The sequence below is a fragment of the Suncus etruscus genome, chromosome 2, assembly GCF_024139225.1.
Source record: "Suncus etruscus isolate mSunEtr1 chromosome 2, mSunEtr1.pri.cur, whole genome shotgun sequence".
NCBI lineage: Eukaryota > Metazoa > Chordata > Mammalia > Eulipotyphla > Soricidae > Suncus > Suncus etruscus.
This window is the reverse complement of record NC_064849.1, coordinates 26196078-26215869: the sequence shown is the minus strand read 5'-3', so window position 1 is coordinate 26215869 and position 19792 is coordinate 26196078. Positions and strand designations below refer to the sequence as shown.

The 19792-nt window shown below is 37.5% G+C and overlaps 2 protein-coding genes across 2 annotated transcripts in view; one reads left to right on the top strand and one right to left on the bottom strand.

Moving 5' to 3' along the window:
- Positions 1-19792, bottom strand: part of CUL3 (cullin 3) — a 128099-nt gene that overhangs the window by 76030 nt on the left and 32277 nt on the right. The window contains 2 exon segments of the mRNA XM_049768155.1: positions 13253-13309; positions 13311-13451. Of these exon segments, the coding sequence (XP_049624112.1) occupies positions 13253-13309; positions 13311-13451 (198 nt within the window).
- Positions 2964-3497, top strand: LOC126000984 (28S ribosomal protein S18c, mitochondrial-like). Its single transcript, XM_049768169.1, has one exon. The coding sequence runs from the start codon at positions 2980-2982 to the stop codon at positions 3406-3408; it is 429 nt and encodes a 142-aa protein (XP_049624126.1). The 5' UTR covers positions 2964-2979; the 3' UTR covers positions 3409-3497.

Genomic DNA, 19792 nt, shown 5'->3' with positions numbered 1-19792 from the left:
TACTAGTTTGAGGACTCCTGACATACACCAAGATAAAAAAGAAAGCATGTCCTCACAGTTCATAGTCTACTCTGCGGATCCCAAAGTTTACTGCATACTAAAATCACCTGACAAGATAAAAATACCAATGCCACACTCATATTATTCTTGTATGGATTATCAAAGTTGTTACATGATTCTCAAACATGTTTTAGACTGAACTGCATGAAGTATTAGAATTTAAAACATTCTTCATGTGAGTGAATAAGCAGCAACTCTACACAACTCCTCTAGCAGAACAGCTAATATTTAACAGTGGGAAAACCTATTATATCAACTTGAACATTGACATACTCCTCCCCCAACACCAATTCTCTTCCAATTTTTTTAAAGTAAAACTTGCTCCTAAACCCACATCCCACTTTATCTAAGATTTTCTTCTTCCTGGCTCAATCCCAATACCGTACCTAAACCTAATTTTTTTTTCTTCTTTTCTATTTGATCTTTGCTGCAGTTTGTTACATTGTGATACCAGGGATTGTCAGAGCCTCACATACTGAAAGTATGCACTCTAAGCAAAACCACATAGAAGACCTTAATATAAATTCAAATCACTCTTCCATATCATACAAGGATTTAACAAGCTTACAGCAGCCTTCCTCTTCTTTTTCTTTTTTGGGGGGGGGGGGGAATTTTGGGCCACATCCGGTGACGCTCAGGGGTCACTCTTGGCTATGCACTCAGAAATCTCTCCTGGCTTGAGGGACCATATGGGACGCCAGGGAGGATCGAACCTCTATTCATTCTGAGCCAGCCGCGTGCGAGGCAAATGCCCCACCACTGTGCCATCACTCCAGCCCCTACAGCCTTCCGTTTCTATCTCACGTCATTACCCTAAGCAACTCCAATCTTCCAAGTAATGGGATTCAACTTCAGGATAAAGACAAAATAATATAGAAGCAATGAAAGCAACAGAGCAATGAAGCACTGAAATGGAACAGAACCCCAACTACTAAGCCTTTTACAACCTCTTGAATTTTTATTACTAAATATCAGCTGGTTCTCACCACTGGACAAAATTCCAATCTCCTGCAATGTTTTTAAAACCTAACCCTAACCTAACCTAACCCTGGGGGCCAGAGCGAGAACACAGTGGTAGAGCACTTGCCTTGCACGCAGCTGATCCATTTCAGATCTTGGTTGGATCCCTCAATCCCAATATGGTCCCCCCAACCAGGAGTGATTTCTGAGTGCATAGCCAGGAATAATGCCTGAGTGTCACAAGGTGTGGCCCAGAGAGCAAAACAAAACAAAACAAAACAACTAACCCAACTACCATTCCTGTTTCCTACGAATGTATTCAAATACGCTGTATTTCATCCAAACTGATCTGATGATGCCAATGTCTTGCATGCCATGCTTACTTAACTCATGCCTGAGACTGTTTTCCTTTGTTCACACTACCAATGTTTAATATTTCTTAAGGATAATGATAAATGAAGTTTTTTTCTACTTTTACCTGAGCACCCCCCCCCTCCCCAATTCTGCTCAATTCACCAACACTGGGAGCTTCTGGCTGCCCGGCATGTGTCTTATTTTAGTAGGTGAAGAACACGACAGTTTCATAACCTGTGCAACTATCAACTGGATCTACATCTGCTTAAAATGAAATCATCTGGAACGTTTTGGTCAGTGTCCTTAATTCACGAGATAATCCTATTTTAACAAATTTTGCACATATATGCCATTAAAATCTCTATTCGATTATATTCTTAGAAAACTGATAGTTCTTACCATCATATAATTACCAACTTCATTTCCAGAAGCTGTCATCCCCACACAAACATTTTATATTTACCTACAAGCAAACACAGTATAACTGTTGCTTCCTTAATTTCCTCTAAAAATAAAGACACAAATTAACATATAGAAAAGTAATTTGCACAGACATTTTTTCCAACCGAGGCTCCCCCCATATAAACAATCAGGTGTTTTCTACAAAGATTTCAGTTTAAAATATACAACAAAATCTAAACAAAAAATCCACTTACAACAGATAAGGTGCTTATTTTGCATGCAGCTGACCTAGGTTCTATTTTTTACATCCCAAATGGTCCCGAGTTACCAGGAGTGAAGATTCCTGAGCGTAGACTCATGAGTAACCCCTGATCAAAACCCCTGATCACTGACAGGTGTAAGCCTCCTCTCATCCCCCCCACCAAAAAAACAAAGTTACCTAAAATACAAATTATCTGGCTGGAGAAATGATAAAGGAAGACCCTGGCCTTACATGGAACAATCCCAAGCACCAAATAAGATCTCTAGAGCTCAGCCAGGAATCACTCCTAAACACAGAGGACTCTGCCCAAGCATTGCTGTGTTGTGTCCTAACCCTCCTCCAATACTACTTTTTAATTAAGTTCAAAATATTCTTCAAATCTTTAATCCCCTACCTATAAAACAAAGCACTTAGTACTGATCAGGATTACAAGGCACAGATTCAAATATCTTAAAAATTCAAAAGATAAGTAATGCGAAAACAGGCAGATTGGTAAACCAGGCTACAGCGCATGTTTTATATGCAAGAGGTCCTGTGTTATTAATCCTCCGTATTTCAAGGTCCCCAAATCATTGTATCAGAAGTAGCCTCCAAGCCCTGCAAGTTGTTTTTTTACAGTGCATAGGGAACTTGCCTTGTATCAGCTGACCCAGGTTCATTTGATTCCTGGAATCCCTATGATCCAATGAGCCAACAGGATTAATTTTTGAGCAGAGCTAGAAGTAATCCCCTGAGCATTGTCAGGTGTGGTCCCCAAACCAAAAAAAGTCCACCAATGAAAAATATGAAAAATTAAAATATAGATGATCGATAAAATTCCTCTCATACAGCCTTCCTCCCAAAAAAGTAAGATGTTATTTGAGAAGAACAGGATATACAAAAAAATTTTTTTTGAAAAATCATTATTCCGATTGGAGGAGGAGGAGCTTCCGCCGGGGAGCATGGCGGCGCTGCTTGCATTTTGCAGCGGGCTCCGCAGGACCCGGGGGAAGCATTTCGTCGAGGCGGCCGCGCGGCTCGCTGCTCCTGGTACTCACCAGGTGTTAAGAAGTTGTTCTCAGTACCAGCAGGTAACTGATACGACAGACCTGCCCATTTCAATGAAAAATCCTTACAAGGAGCCTCTGAAGAAATGTATCTTGTGTGGAAAACGTGTAGATTACAAGAATGTACAGCTTTTGTCACAGTTTATTTCTCCATTTACTGGATGCATTTATGGAAGGCACATAACAGGTCTTTGTGGGAAGAAACAAAAAGAAATCACAAAAGCTATTAAAAGAGCTAAAATCATGGGTTTTATGCCAGTTACATACAAGGACCCTGCATACCTCAAAGATCCCAAAGTTTGTAATATTAAATATCGGGAGTAAACTGTTATCAACAACATTTTATAAGTTATGTTAATATTGACTGAAATTCTAAATTCTAATATCTAATAAACAAATCAGCTGTGATAACAAAAAAAAAGAAAGAAAAATCATTATTCCTTGTAGCAATAAGAAATTGTTTATTTGAAGTTAAAATTCATCATTTCCTCAACTATTTTTCTAAAAAGCAAACTTTAAATGTATGAAAATTAGTAAGCACAATTATTATTCAATTATTACTATGTAGTAGTAACTTCTAAAACTAAACATAAAGTAATTTAACAAATCTGCCAAGTAGGGGCCGAAGAGATAGCATGAAGGTAGAGCATTTGCCTTGCATGGAAAAAGATGGTGGTTCAAATTCCAGCATCCCACATGTCCTCCGAGCCTGCCAGGAGCAATTTCTGAGCATAGAGCCAGGAGTAACCTCTGAGCGCTGATGAGTGTGACCCAAAAACAAAACAAACAAACAAACAAACAAGACTGCCAAGTAGCCCAATATTGTTGTCAGAAAAGTATCGCAACATGAAAACCAAAAAGTTTTCGCTGACATTGAAAAAATAAAAATGGAAATGATATTTAAAAAAGCACAGGGACTAGAGCAATAGCAGTGGTAGGGCATTTGCCTTGCATGCGGCCAACCCAGGACAGACCTGAATACAAACCCCGGCATCCTATATGGTCCCCTGAGCCTGCGAGGAGCAATCCCCAAGAGACACAAGGTGTGTCCCCGAACACCCCCTCCTCAAATCAAGACACAACACCCAGCTGCATTCAGGGTCCACACTCAAAGGGGCCTCATACATGAGCTATCTATGCTTTATCACTTAAATCATCTCCCTATACTTGTCTATGCTCTTAATCGTGTCTCTGGGAATTCTAAACACATTTTAATACAGGAATTAACAGTAAACCACAGAAACTGTGACCTTCAATGATCTGAGACAGCCACTTAGTATTAATTAAAAATTGAAGTACTGGATATTTGTTGCCCATGGGAATGGCATTCCCCAGAACCCCAACTCCCCAACTACAAAAACAAAAATTATAACCTTCCTAAATCTTAACCCAAAATATCAAACAATATAATTAATACTTAAGTTTATATTTTGGGTCTCTATCATTGGCTACTCAGGAGGCCTTGGAGCCCCTTTCCAGTGATAATCAGCCAACAAGCCAGTGGTGGTTCAAAGCAAATCCAAGAAGAAACTGTGTCACTGAGGCAACTCGATATCTCAGTTTCAGGGATAATACCCAGGCCATCCCTGAGGTGGCAGGGGCTTCCAGGGCCGTAACGGTGATGATGAGAGGCCTATAGAGCTGCTAGTATTTTGGGGACCACAAAGGGTTGAGGGTCGTAGAAGTGCAAACACCTTAACCTCTATACTGTTCAAAATCCTTACATTATTTTAAAGCACCTCAGACTAACACACTACTCTCAAACTCATTTTATAAATAATGTGAAGTCCTGAAAACTATAATTTGTTCAGCTGTTAGTAGCAGAAAGAGACATCAAGTCCAGTTATCCCTACTTTCAACTCAGTATTTTTCTTAAGTGTTTTTCTTACCACAACCTTTTCTAAGTTCTTGTGTTTTGGAATTTGGGGAGGAGGATCAGAGGGGTTGGACCAATCCAGCTGTGCACAGGAATCTCTAGTACTATGATCAAGGATTACTCCTTGACCCCAGGAACCATATGGGATGCTGGTGATCAGCACAAACCTTGATCAGTAGCTTGAAAGACAAGAGCCTAATTTGTGGAACTATTACTCCGGGTTCCTAGAATTCTTAAAGAAATGTCTTTAAACAAACAACAAAACATTTACATATAATTTATAATTTGGTTCGCCAATAATGTCTCAGAAAAATTTGGGTGAGAAGGGGTGGATGCAACCCTGTTGCAGTACTGGCTCTATGCTCAGGATGTCACCTCTGATGTGCAGGGGACTGAATTGGGATTGGTCATGAACAAGGCCAAGTGCCTTCATCTCTGCGTTAACTCGTTATCTCAAATCAAAATGAAAAATACTTTTTCAAATAAAAGATGGCTCCACGCGCGCAAGGCAAACACCCTACCACTGCGCCACCACTGTGGCCCCAGTTTTTTTTAAGTACAAACAAATTCCAGCTGTGGAAGAAAACTGAGGTGCTTTTATTGGAACCTGTAAAATGTATTTTGTTCTGCAGAAATATTACTTCAAGATAATTGGGCCTATTAAAAACTTATGTGGGGAGAAAAAAGATGGCTCCAATACTAATCTAACCACCAGCATTGCAAAACATTTCTAGCTACACAATTGCATCATAGCCAAGATTAGACCATCCCTAACCCATTTGGTGGAAGATATGTGAGTACAACTAAGGGTGGTCCCTAAAGAGCACATGTAAGCATCAACATAACCAAGTGAGTGCGACCTTTAACAAGAACTGTAATCCAAAGTGTCTACTTAATGGAAGACCTCTGATGACGACAACTAAGTTTGTATATAAAAGTGAGTGTGTGTGTGTGTGTGTGTGTGTGTGTGAGAGAGAGAGAGAGAGAGAGCGAGAGAGAGAGAGCGAGAGAGAGAGAGAGAGAGAGAGAGAGAGAGAGAGAGAGAGAGCAAGCCCTGATTGTCACAGAATCAACATAATTGAGGGAATGGGTAAAATATTAAAAGTGACATCATTTTGAATATTGCCCTCTTCCTCATTCCCTATTTTCTACAACCAACCTATAAATAATCTCTTTTTCTTCGTCAGCAACTCTCATCGTTGTTTTTTTTTCTATATCTGAAACAAATTTTCCAGTATATTTTATTTACTTTTGTTTTGGGGCCTCACCTGGCAGTGCTCAGGTCTTTAAAAGCTCAAGCTTTTAAAGTTATTTTAGTTTTTTTTTAAGGGGTCAGGGGAATAACAGTACAGTGGGTAGGTCTTTTGCTTTGCATGCAGTCGACCCAGGATCAATCTCCGGCATCCCACAGTCCCCTGAGCACCACCAAGAATTCATCCATCCCTGAGCACAAAGCCAGGAGTAACCCCCTGAACACCATTAGGTGTGCCCCCCAAAGTGGGGGGGACAACAACAGAAAAAATCCCTGTGAATTCTGAAATGGTCTCATATTCACTAAAGCAAGACAAGACAAGACTGGTGAGGCCCACAACCACATCACACCCAAATGGTCTAAGACTGAATGAATTCCTTTAGGTTTTATTTCCTCAAAGAAAAGGTTCTTCTAAAAATAAGAATACTCAGTAACAATTTTACAAACTACAGTGAGTAAATGGGGTGGGGGAGGTAAACGGAAGGGGGGGAAGAGAGACAGAGACAGAGATGCCTGCAAGGGGGTGGGGAGAGGGAGGAGTGAGGAGGAAAGGAGATAAACTGGGGACATCAGTAGTGTGAAATATGTACATTGCAATCATGAATAACTTTGTATCTGTGGGGGAAAAAAACCAACTGTATTGCAAACAATTCTGCAACCACATGTTTAAATAATAATTTTTTTAAGTAGAATGTGCTACCAAGAAGTATCTTATCAAGCACTTCCATTTTGTGAAACCAATAATCAAGTATAATAATCCCAAAGAAGTACCTTTCCATTATTAACTGCCCTCTTAATTTGTATCACATTGATTTTACCAAAAATATTGCTCAAAATGCTGACCATCTCATTTTAAAATCAGGACTCCAACAAATTACAATAGTTCTGATTCCATAAGAAATTGCATTTTCACTGAATTTTTCAGAAGTTAAGTTCTGGTTCAATGACAGAGCTTCCTCCAACAGCACCAGGAACAAACTCCCCCTGGGAAATTCCCAATACTGCTCTAGCACCATTTGCACCAGTTTTGATATGACATCCTGACAACAAGGAAACAACAATAACTTGAGCTAAGAGCAGGTTGTCCTATCTCACCACCTAATGGTAAGATGAAATCAGAGAGAAGACATGTCATCCTTTGATCTGTGCAGAAACCAAGATCGCTAACTACAGAAGATGAACTTTGACAACCATGACTGGGCAGAACTTATCATGGAACCAATAACAATGACCATAGCCTAGGCTTACCTAGGATTTGTACAATAACCAAGATTCCATAGGCCTGACTGTGACAACTGCAACTGAGCAGAATTTCTGGAAATATATATAATGACTCTATCCTAGGATTCTTCCTAAGATTGGTGCCAAAACCATGACTACCAATTACAGAAGACTGATTACAACAACAGTGATTGAACAGAACTTCTAGAACCATTAAGACTCTATCCTAGGCTTCATCCTATGGCCTGTACGAACACCAAGATCTCTAGTTACAGAGGCCCGATTTTATCATCTACAACTAAGTAGAAAGTTTCCTGGCACCATAAAAAGACCTGGAGGTGTGAAAATGAGCATGTACAGAGCCTGTAGTTATTTCGATGACAGGATGCTTCAAGGGTGGAGAAACCCTGTATCTATTAGGCCAAGGGAATTCCCTTTCTAATCTCCCCAAAATTTACTGTGCCTATACCAGGGGTCTCAAACTCGCAGCCCGGTTTGCGGCCCTCCATACAACATTTTGTGGCCCTGCCCAAGAGGAATCCTTTTTTTGTTTTGTTTTAGTTGTTTGGATCACACCCCCCAATGTTCAAGGCTTATTACTGACATTGCACTCAAGGATCACCCGACTTTGCCTCCTGCGGCCCCCAGGTAAATTGAGTTTGAGACTCCTGGCCTATACAAGAAAAAAAAAAAAGGAAAGAAAAAGGAAGGAAGGAAGGAAGGAAGGAAGGAAGGAAGGAAGGAAGGAAGGAAGGAGGGAGGGAGGGAGGGAGGGAGGGAGGGAGGGAGGGAGGGAGGGAGGGAGGGAGAGAGAGAGAGAGAGAGAGAGAGAGAGAGAGAGAAAGAAAGAAAGAAAGAAAGAAAGAAAGAAAGAAAGAAAGAAAGAAAGAAAGAAAGAAAGAAAGAAAGAAAGAAAGAAAGAAAGAAAGAAAGAAAGAAAGAAAGAAAGAAAGAAAGAAAGAAAGAAAGAAAAGAGAGAGAGAGAAAGAAAGAAAGGAAGGAAGGAAAGAGAGAGAGAGAGAGAGAGAGAGAAAGAAAGAAAGAAAGAAAGAAAGAAAGAAAGAAAGAAAGAAAGAAAGAAAGAAAGAAAGAAAGAAAGAAAGAAAGAAAGAAAGAAAGAAAGAAAGAAAGAAAGAAAGAAAGAAAGAAAGAAAGAAAGAAAGAAAGAAAGAAAGAAAGAAGTTAAGTTCTGGTTCTTAACCTTATTCCTCTCAGCCTTTTGCCTATAAAATACAACATAAAAGGCACTCCCAGAAACAAACACCTTGGATTCATTCTGCAATATTCAGTCACTACACATTCAGAAACCTATCGTTGCCAAATTTTCCTACAATCTCCACCATGGTATCACATTCTACAGTTTAAGCAGCTAGGACTTTTAATCTACTACAAAAGGTTCACTTCAGTAGAAAGTAACATTGCCTTAAATATAATTATTAATCAGTTCTGCTAATTGCTAAAAGTATTATTTTTTGAAAATAAAGATGCCATGTAGTAATGCTTTCAGAACCATAAAATTGAACACATTCTGAGAGCAAGAAGTTATTCTAGCATCACAGAACTCTAAACCATTTTCTCACTCTCCAGTGAGTGCAATGTAGAGACAGGGAAAATAAATTTTCAAGCAGACTGTGTTTTGTACCTTATCTCTACTATCCTTAAATTCTACTTGGTAGAACAAATTGAAACTTCTGAGATCAAAGGACAAACACAGGTTAAAGCAAATAGTGTGAAAGAAAGTTTTCTGATGCTAGCGAATTCTTATTTGTAAAATTACACATACTTTAGTATCTTTAGCACAATTAATTTGAGTTTTTGGGTTATAACTCAAAAAGTTTCACTCAAGAATAAATACCGGCAGTATTCAGGTATCAATCCTAGCAGGACTCAAGGAGGATAGGCAGTACTGAAGGATTGAATCCAGTCAGGCAACTAGCACCTAAGTGCCTCTGTACTATCTTTCCAGCTCTCAACTTGAAGGAATATTAATATATTATAGACAATTACTTTATTTTCTGAAATAGCAGTTAACCACACAAATGGGGCCTCTAAAAAATTTACAGTATGTGGAAGCTCACATAACCATCATGGAATTACTTCTCATGACACTAATTTATATCTAACGACACTTCAGAATCGAAAAATTAGTCACTAATCACTCAGTTTACAATGACTTTCCCTTTCTCCTTACTTTTAAATAAGCCCATTTCCCAATCACAGCATCCAACTACAAATGCTTTTTTCTGCATGCATGTCCAAGTTGCAAAATTCTGCTTCAATAAATAGGACCAATTCCTACTACTAAGCTTTGTTCTTTTTTCTTTTTTTTTTTTTTTTAAAAAGGTTTACTTTAACATCTTTTTTTTTTTACATATCTTTTTGCAGTAATTACTAAGCTTTGTTCTTATGTGCTTCCTTATTATACTTTCCAGGAGAGTAACTATTAAGTCTCTCCAGACTGACTTTGGAAAAGATACATGGCTTAAAATTTTTTTTGTTTTGTTTTGGTTTTTGGTTTTTGGGTGACCACTTGGCAGTGCTCGGGGGTTATTCCTGGCTCTATGCTCAGAAATCGCTCCTGGCAAGCTCAGGTTACCATATGGGACGCCGGGATTTGAACCTCCTGCATGCAAGGCAAACACTCTACCTCTATGCTATCTCTCCAGCCCCACATGGCTTAATTTTATGACTCACTATTAGACCTACATAAGTTTTAGTGCTAATGAACCTCAAAGATATGCCATCTCTTCATTTTAATTAAAAATAAACTAAGACTTTGAATTTTAAGGGACTACAAGTTCTTCGTATAAGCATTAATTTACCTGAAGCCCCTCGTGTAACACTTAATTTTGGGAAGTTTTACTGTATCCTTAATCATTCATTATGCCTCAACAGCATTGCTATAAAGAAGTCATGGTTTGAGTCTGAAGTCACAATACCTCATCATCCTGTTTTAGCTATACCATCTAATAGCTAAATACATCTAGACAAAAGTAACAATCCTCTGGTTCACAGGGGTAACAGCATTAACTAATTTAAAGCATTAAAAAAATAGCCTAGATTTAGACAGCATATAGTAAATAATAGCTGTGACTGTATACTATCATTAACTTAATAGAACTTGTACCTTACTTCTTCCTTTACTTTCCCACACTCTCCAGAGCCAAGAACCAAGTTGTCTAATTATCTCTTAAGTCGAACTCTTCTATACCTCTTATCCTGGGGGGGGGGGGCCCTCAAAAATTGGTCTTCCCTCTTTCTCACACCTATTTGTAAGAGTTTAAAGATTCATCCTTTGGTTGTAGGTTTTCCATTCTCTACATTCCAATATTTATACTTCAAGGTGTAAAATCAAATGCCAAATCTTGATCTCCAATTGAAGTTCCAGTCTATGCTTTATATCTATATTTTACCTCCAAGCACATACATTCTCCCTAAGCAACTTGTTATAATCAAATTCTATCTATCTTACTTTCAAAATTTGATATCATTCATTAATTTTATCACTTTACTCAAAAATTTCCAGGTCATAAAAAAAAGTTTCCAGGTCATCTGCCTATTGTACATATTAACACAGGATATTTATAAATTTCTATCACATTTTTCTTTTAAAAATAGTTTTACATTATCATCCATTAACAAGCCTCTAATACTACAATCAAATTCCTTAGCTTGGCACTCAAATTTTTCTATCATCTATTCCCAAATCATCTTTGCAACTCTATAATGTACTAAGGTCCTCTGCCCAAATTGTTATATACATAAATGTTATCTAGCAACTACATGGACTTATTTTATCTCTGTATAGCCACACTGACTACTATTCTGATACGCATTCTACACTGTTCGCTTTTATCTCATATTTTTCACAAATTTGTTCAACTGATTCTTTTCTAATATATCTTAGAGCCCAAGGTAATCTGTTCCTCACTTCAATTCCTAAGCCACTTATTGCCTACACAACTCATTAGTCACTTAATCTAAATATGCTAGTTGTCTAAATAATGACAATTATCTAAATATGTACAAGATGCTCACATCAATGTGTAAACAAATCTAAGAGATACGTCTCTTTATAGCCACTCTTACTTTTCCAAAAAAGTAGTGCCTGGTTTAGTACTTACGCTAGAAAACTAGTTTTCCATGAAGAATATGATCACCTAACTTCATTAGGTACTAGCTAATGTAGAGAAAGGAATTAAGAGAAAGGAATCCATAGAAGAAACAAATAGAAGTTGACTATTTTATAACAACCATAGTAATAATGATCATGCAAGATCATGGATGCTAAATCCATTTCCTGAAAATGTCTTGGGGAACAGATTATTTATACAGTCACAAAATATATCTGAAACAGATTACTTATGGAATTACAAAAGGGGAAAAAAGGTACCTTCACAGTGGAGAAATCTGGCGGACCACCAAGTGATCAAAGTTAACATCACCAATAATGGGATAAAACTGACATCATGTGCCTCCTGATGTGATGCACTGAGGACACAACATCACTTATGTATTATTCCTCGCCAAAAATGCATAACCTGAAACTAGTCATGAGGAAACAATCAGACAAAACCAAAAAACTGTGGGACAATCTACACATCATCTGACCTATACTCTTCAAAAATGTCAATGTGCTTGGGTGAAAGACAAAGAAGGCTGTGGAATTGAGTGTGTGATCCAAGATTGGGTCCTGGATCGAGATTAACCAAAACTGCTATAAACTATACAGGGACAACCAGTAAATCTGAATGTGGACTTTATTAGATAATAGTAATAAAGTTAGACTACCTTATTTTGAACATTGTTCTTTGGTATAAATAAGAGAACTTCCTTATTCTGAGGATGAACATTACAAAGTACTTTAGAAAAATTTGACTAAAACAATTTCTTAATAAGTATTAAGAACAAGTATCAATAGGCAAAATGTTACAACTAGTGAATATAAAGGGTACATAGAAATTATGATAACTGCTGGTGTAACTTATCCACTTATTTTCCCAAAGTAAAAATTTAAATAAACACCCTTACTACACCACCTAAAACATTTTAGTATTTTTATTTTAGTGGTATTTATATTTTACAATGAAATCTTGGGGCCAGAGTGGTGGCACAGGGCATAAGGCATCTGCCTTGCATGCGCTAGCCTAGGAAGGACAGCGGTTCGATCCCCCGGCGTCCCATATGGTCCCCCAAGCTAGGAGCAATTTCTGAGTGCATAGCCAGGAGAAACCCCTGACGTCACCAGGTGTGGCCAAAAAACAAAAACACAAACATACAATTAAATCTTAAAGCAAGACATACTTGCAATAGAAGAGTTTGTCCTATATAAAACACTTGTTCTAAAAAAGCAACTACATTTTGATCAGAATATAATGTTAACAGCCCACCACAAATTTCTTTTAAAAATTCACATTTGCTAGCTAATGTGAACCTCAGTTAAAAATGGAGAAAAACAAGCCAGTATCAATTGGTAAGAAGTCTTAAAACAACTATATTTCAAACAATGTAATTTTATTATGTTCAAATATACAGAGAAAGTAGAGCTAAAAGAAGCTTGTTTAAGCAATCTAAAGAAAGTATCTAGTTACATTTTTAAAGTATTCAGCAGATTCTTCATTCTGATAGTGAACCTTTTTATCATACATCACAAATGTCATCTTTAAATTATCAACAACTCTAATTAGCTTTAAATGAGGTTTTATAATATAGCCATTATTATTTCTAAAGAAACACGTCTAGTCAAAATAAAATATAGTATATAAAGAATTTAGTTCTAGAGTCAGGATAATTAGCAACAGTCCTTTAAAGTTGAATACCTTATTTATGAGATGTTCAGTAACAACTTCTCTTAGTCCAGTGTAGAGTTTTTCTCCCGTGTTTATGCAAAACCATTGTGTATGCATTTCTATAGAGCTCCTCAAAACTAAGACCACTGTTATTCTTACGCTGGATTTCTTGAATTGCATTTTTCAGAAGGTCCCAAATGCTGTTTACATATTTTTCATCCATGGTCATCTGTAATATCCAAGAGAAAGAGACAAAAACAAAAAATAAAAAGAAAAGAAAAACAAAAACAAAACCAATGGTTGAAATCTTTCTGTATTGTCATATAGTAAATATTAATTATAACTAAGACTATGAATCTGCATGATTTTTAAGAATGTTAACAATTTATTTTAACAGAAACAAAATGCAATTTAAGTTTTTAGAGCTAAAAAACTTTTAAAATCCATTGATTCTAAAAAATAAAAAAACCTTATCTGCAGCAGAGCTTCTATTTTCAATAAAAGCACAATCCCTGTTAATACTTGCTTTTACCCAAAAATATAAAACATCTCCATAAGTCTAAAGTTCAGAGAGATAGTGAGAAAATATGCTCTGATAACAAAAATATAGGGAACATCAATACTATTTTCCTCTCCTGAAGATTTACAAAGCTCTTTAGTAAATTAAAAATGAAGACTACAATTTAGAAACAAAGAAAACAAAAATGCTCTTCTCTGTTTAAGTGCTCTCTAGCACTTAGATCATTTCCCAGGTCCTCCAGACTACCCTGGTAACTTTCTTAATACGACAATAAATTTCCCCACTTTCCTCTCCAAAATACCTGCTGTTTCAACCCACCTACTCCTCACCTGCATCCATGTAGCTGAAAGTAAAGAATATTATCTATAGTCAAACAAACTGTTTAAATTTATAATCAGAAATCACAATTAGTACAACTCCACAATCCTATTTTTTTTTTCAGTTTACTTCCTAGGTGATCGTATACTATTCACCTTCATCCTTTCTACAGAATGATCTGCTTCCTACTCCAAGAATAGGAACAAACTGAAGAGAAGTTGAACAAAGTTAACTCACTCCCACATACACACATACGCACACAGACGCACAAAATCAAACTATATTCCAATATAATTTGCTAGTTCTTTACTTAATGTTTAGCATGGACTAGACAGGAAGGCATCATCTAGGTAAATTTTGAAATGCAGATTTCAATGTCCACACCAGGCCTACAGAATCATTTTATATTTTAAAATAAGTCCTAAGAAATATCAACATGAAGACAAACCACACTCTCAAGGTGATGGGAACACTCATGAGGACGCTGTCCTCTCAGAGTTAATATTTCTTTTCAGCACCTGTTTGATGTGGTTTTTTATCCTCTACCTATTGCACTGTTGTGACTTGTTGGCCATTATTTGATTTTTTGTATGAAAATAAAAAAAGCTTTGTCATAGAAATCAGCATACTATTTTTTAAATCTGGAGAGAAGATATTATGGTGACTGAAAATATGGTCAGGTGTCAAATATAAATGTATAAAAGCCTTCTTGCTGTCCTGTCGATCATTTTACATTCAATTTTATATTTGCTGGCAATATAAAGGTTTCTTTCTTGTTTATGTAAACTAATATCTATCAAGGTGTCATAAAATTTTTAATTAGTATTTCATTACATTTGTCTCAGTGTTGGGTTAACTATTTTTTTGTCAGAACAATTATTGATCAAGCAAATAAATTCAACAGCCATTTAAGAGAAAAATATATATCTACAAAAAATAGTTTAGTAAGTATAGTTTTAATTCCACCTCAACACACCTAACAAGAATAATTTTTCCCTTCCCCCTGTTTTGTCAATCTCCCTTCCCAATAACATATACTTCCTGTCTGAAGACAATCCCTACCTGTATTTAAAATAAACAATTTCCCATGCTCAAAAAGAAAAATCCTCATCCAATATATTTCTCCACCATTACCTTATTTCTTTCTGTCATATATAGTGAAATCGTGGCAGAGGGGGAAATTTCTATATTCAATATATCTAAGCTCCATTTTCCTGTTTTGAATCCACTGCAATAAGGCTTTCCACTCACCATCTCATTGAAGAGATTGCCAGTGACTTTCTTTTACATGCTAAAACTAAAGGCAAAAAAAATCTTAGAAGAGCTCCTTCAAAAAGATTAAGTACTACATTTTTTTAAGCTATTTCACTGGCTATTTGTTGGTATACTTACTGGATTTTGTCATTACAATTTCCAAATCCCAGGTTCTGAATCAAGACTTCTTATTTATGCTTGCTCAGTTTCTCAGAGAGGATCCCCTTCATTTTCATCGCTTTAAATTAATCTCATAATGTATATATTGCCTGTTCTGCCCTCTCCCCTTAACATGAGTCACATATTCAGCTATCTACTCAATGTTTCTACTTGAATGTCTTCAGGAACCTCAAATTTCCAGGTCCAAACCAAAAATCCTTATCTCTCTTTGCCCTAATCAGTTTTCCCTTTAGAATTCACACTGATAGAAATCCACCACTCCAGTTACTAAAAGCAATAATCATAAACCTAATTACTTTCTCATCTTTCTTCTAAACCAGTTTTTTTCTACCTTCAAAATAAACCCAGAACCTTAACTTCTCACCTTTTCATGACTAATAATCTAGTCCATGTCATCACCATTTCTCACTTTACTGCAACCAGTTCCAGATTATCTGTATTGCTCCTATCTGTATTGCTCCTTGTCCACTATCATACAGGAGTCTGACTGACTCTCTGAAAACGTAAGTCAAAGCACATAACTCATTGATCATGACCTAGAAGTGACTGTGCCTTTCTCCCTGAACTATTAAATCCTTAAAATATTTTATCGTTACTCAAACTGATAATTGACCAAATCATTCTTCTTCCTACACAATCTGCTGGAACCACACCAAAACTTCTTGCTTTTCCTCAGGGGGAAAAAGTCAATTAAGAGCACTTAAAATGTTGACAACAGTGCACACCACCAGTGGATCATACTTTGAATGTGGTTTTTAACCAACACAAATTGCACTGCCAGCATGGACATGTCAAAGTTGTTTGTATTTTCAACTTGCTACTTCCTCTGCCAGGAATGTACTTCTCTCAGAATTCAGTCTGGCTCATTCATTTCACCATCTCAAAACTCTGCTTATCAGTCATTTTAAGTCTTAACTGCCAACTCTAAAATAGTGGTGCCAGGTCTGGGCCAGAGAGAGAGCACAGAGCTACCCTTCCTTACATGTCATCAACATGGGTTCAATTCCTGTACCCCAATACTGTCTTGTGAGCACTGCAGGAATGATCTGAGTGCAATCAAGATTAACCTTGAACATACAAGGTGTGACTCCATAGCCAGGAAAAAAATCTTAAAAAAAAAAAAAAGCAGTGATGTCAGAGCAGAGATAGTATAATGGGTAGAGTGCTTGCTCCCCAACATCAAATTGAAACCCAAAGAGTTGCCATGTGTGATTCCTGAGCAGACAGGTGTGGCCCAAAAGAAGAAAAACTCCTTTTCAAAAACACAAAATCAGTAACTGTCTTCTAACAGCCCCCCAAACACCAATTCTTTTTCTTGCAGCCATTCTCTAAGCCTTAGTTACTTTTAGTAAGATTTTTTTATTGATAACTTTTTAAAAATAATGTTATGTAACAGGCACTCATACTATAGACTTAATGAAATTTTTTTGCTAATCCTCAGGCTACTCCATTATATAATATTTAAAAATCTTCATGTATTGGGGTCATGGAAATTATTCAAAAGGCTGTAGCACAAGCCCTATATGTTGAAGGCCCAGGTTTGATCTCTAACATAATGCCCCCCTGAGGATGCACATCCCCCTCACCCCAAAAAATAACCTATAAGTTCTGCATTCACAATCTGAGAAATATGCAATAATTATACATACTTTTTGGGGGGAGGTGATGTCATATTGACTATGGCAATCATTTCACAAATGCATACTTACCACCAAAGAGCTCTCTACATGTCAATCATAAAACAATAAAAAAATTTTTAATCTTCTCTAGGTTATGCCTGGTGAATGTGAAAAAGAAAGGAGTATGTAGGCAAAACAATTCTTTCAGTCACCCTAATAAGAAAATACCAATTCAATTCTCAAGTAAATTCTTAAATTCAAGATTCTTTTTTTTTTTTTTTTTTTTGGTTTTTGGGCCACACCCGGTAACGCTCAGGGGTTACTCCTGGCTATGTGCTCAGAAGTTGCTCCTGGCTTGGGGGGACCATATGGACACCGGGGGGATCGAACCGCGGTCCGTCCAAGGCTAGCGCAGGCACCTTACCTTTAGCGCCACCGCCCGGCCCTTAAATTCAAGATTCAAAGTGAGTCTTTAACATTCTAATCTTTTCTGGGGACTTTTTTTTTTTTTTAATGTTTTTGGGCCACACCCGATGACGCTCAGAGGTTATTCTTGTCTATGCGCTTGGGGGACCATATGGAACCCCAGTCTGCCCTAGGTTAGTGCATGCAAGGCAAACGCCCTGCCCTTTGTGCCCCTTTCTGGGAAATTTATCTCTTTTAACAGTGTTTCCCAAAGGCCCAATTTTCTGATCCCCAGGAGCATCCCAACTGGGGGGAGGGAGCGTTCAGTTTGTTCACTTAAATAAGAAGGGGGACTGAGTAATTTTTTTCTGAATATAGAGAAGGAGGGTTGGGGACAGTAAGCTGAACAAATTTGGGCAACTGTGCTTTAACGAAACAACTTCTCTCCTGTACTGAGTATTATTCAAATTCTATGTCAATCAGACTTTTATTATAAAATGATCTTAAGAGAATTTACCCCTCCATATAAAATACTATTTATCTTTTGCAGATGTGCTGATACAAAGAATGCCATGCATACAATTTCTCCATATATGTGCAATGAGATTCCACTCTGCTAGCAGCATTTGCACGTCATAAAAATGGAAACTGAGATACCATCCCTTGACTTTAAAAAGCATATAAAGGGGCCAGAATGATAGCACAGTTAGTAGGGTGTTTGCCTTTCATGTGGCTAACCTGATTCAATCCTCAAGATCCCATAAGATCCCTGGAGCTCTGACAGGAGTGATTTTTGAGAGAACATCTAAGAGTAACCCCTTAGCATTGCCAGGTGCAGTTCAAAATTACATAAACAAACATTTAAAATGATAATAACCAGAACAATAAAAAAATGAGTTTGGACCTGATGAGATAGTATAGCAGGAAAGGCACCTGCCTTGTAAGTAAGTGTCTGATCCAATGTTTGATCCCAGCATCACATATGGTCCCCTGAGCACACTAGGAGTAATCCCTAAGTACAGAGCTAGGCGTAAATATCCCATCCTCACAATCCCATATGATCCTGAGCACTGTCAGGTGTGGTCCAAAAATAATTATTTCAAAATCTGAAGTTAGGGGCCAGAGCGGTGGCGCGGAGCAGTAAGGCATCTGCCTTGCTGGCGCTAGCCTAGGACGGACCGCGGTTCAATCCCCTGGCGTCCCATATGATCTCCCAAGCCAGGAGCGATTTCTGAGTGCAAAGCCAGGAGTAACCCCTGAGCATTACTGGGTATGGCCCCGAAAACCAAACCAAACCAAACCAAAAAAACCCCAAAGTTAATGTGGACTATAAACTCCAGAGAAATCTAAACTGCTGATCATTAATTAAAAAATTCCAGTTTGGTCTACTGTCTTGGGGGGGGGGGGGCAATGCTCAACACCTCCTTGAAAATATGCCATATTTATGTGAACAAAAAGAGAAACGAAAACACCCTTAAGCTTAGGCCACAATACCTGCCTTGAAAGCCAGCAACCTGGGTTAAATCCCAGGCATCCTGAAAGTCAGGAGTGATTCCTGAGTAGAGCCAAGAATAAGCCCTGAGCACACAGCCAACCCTCCCCCAAATGAAAGCAGCACCTCCCAAAAATTGCACCTGAGGCTACCGGTCTCACCCCAATCATTCACCATGGGGGAAGATTATGGCCATTAAAAGAAGACTGCTCTATAACAAAATAACTATGTAAATTAGAAAGAAGAGCATTTTAAAAGATCTTTGGGGGAGCTAGAGAGACAGTACAGCTGGTAAAGTGCTTGCCTTGAACATGGTGAACTCAAACTGAACCCCCAAACATCACATATGGTACTCTGAGTACACCAGGAGTGATTCCTGAGTGCAGAATCCTTGAGCAACACCAGCATGGCCCAAACACAAAAACCAAAGGAAACAAAAAGTTCTCCTTATTAAGCACATATTAGCTGTTTTTATTATAAAGCTATAAACCAGGTGGCTTCAAATAATGTATAAGTACATTAATATAAAATTCTTTTCTTTTTTTAATCGCCCTGTATTCAATTCCTTCTGGTAATTTAACTAAGAGTCTGAAATGGCCATCTAATAACTGTGTGAAAAATAATTGCTTTGTAATCCTCCTCCAGTATTTGTTTCTAATGATTATCAAAATAAGGTACTCTTGTCTACTAGGTGTTTGGAAATAACTTGCCTTTTTTTTAATCATAGCAGCTGGTGAATGTACTACTTTGCAATATTGGGTGAAGTGCTAAGTATCCTACCA

Coding starts and splice junctions, on each gene's coding strand:
- LOC126000984 (XM_049768169.1), top strand. CDS start 2,980: ATGGCGGCGCTGCTTGCATTTTGCAGCGGGCTCCGCAGGACCCGGGGG.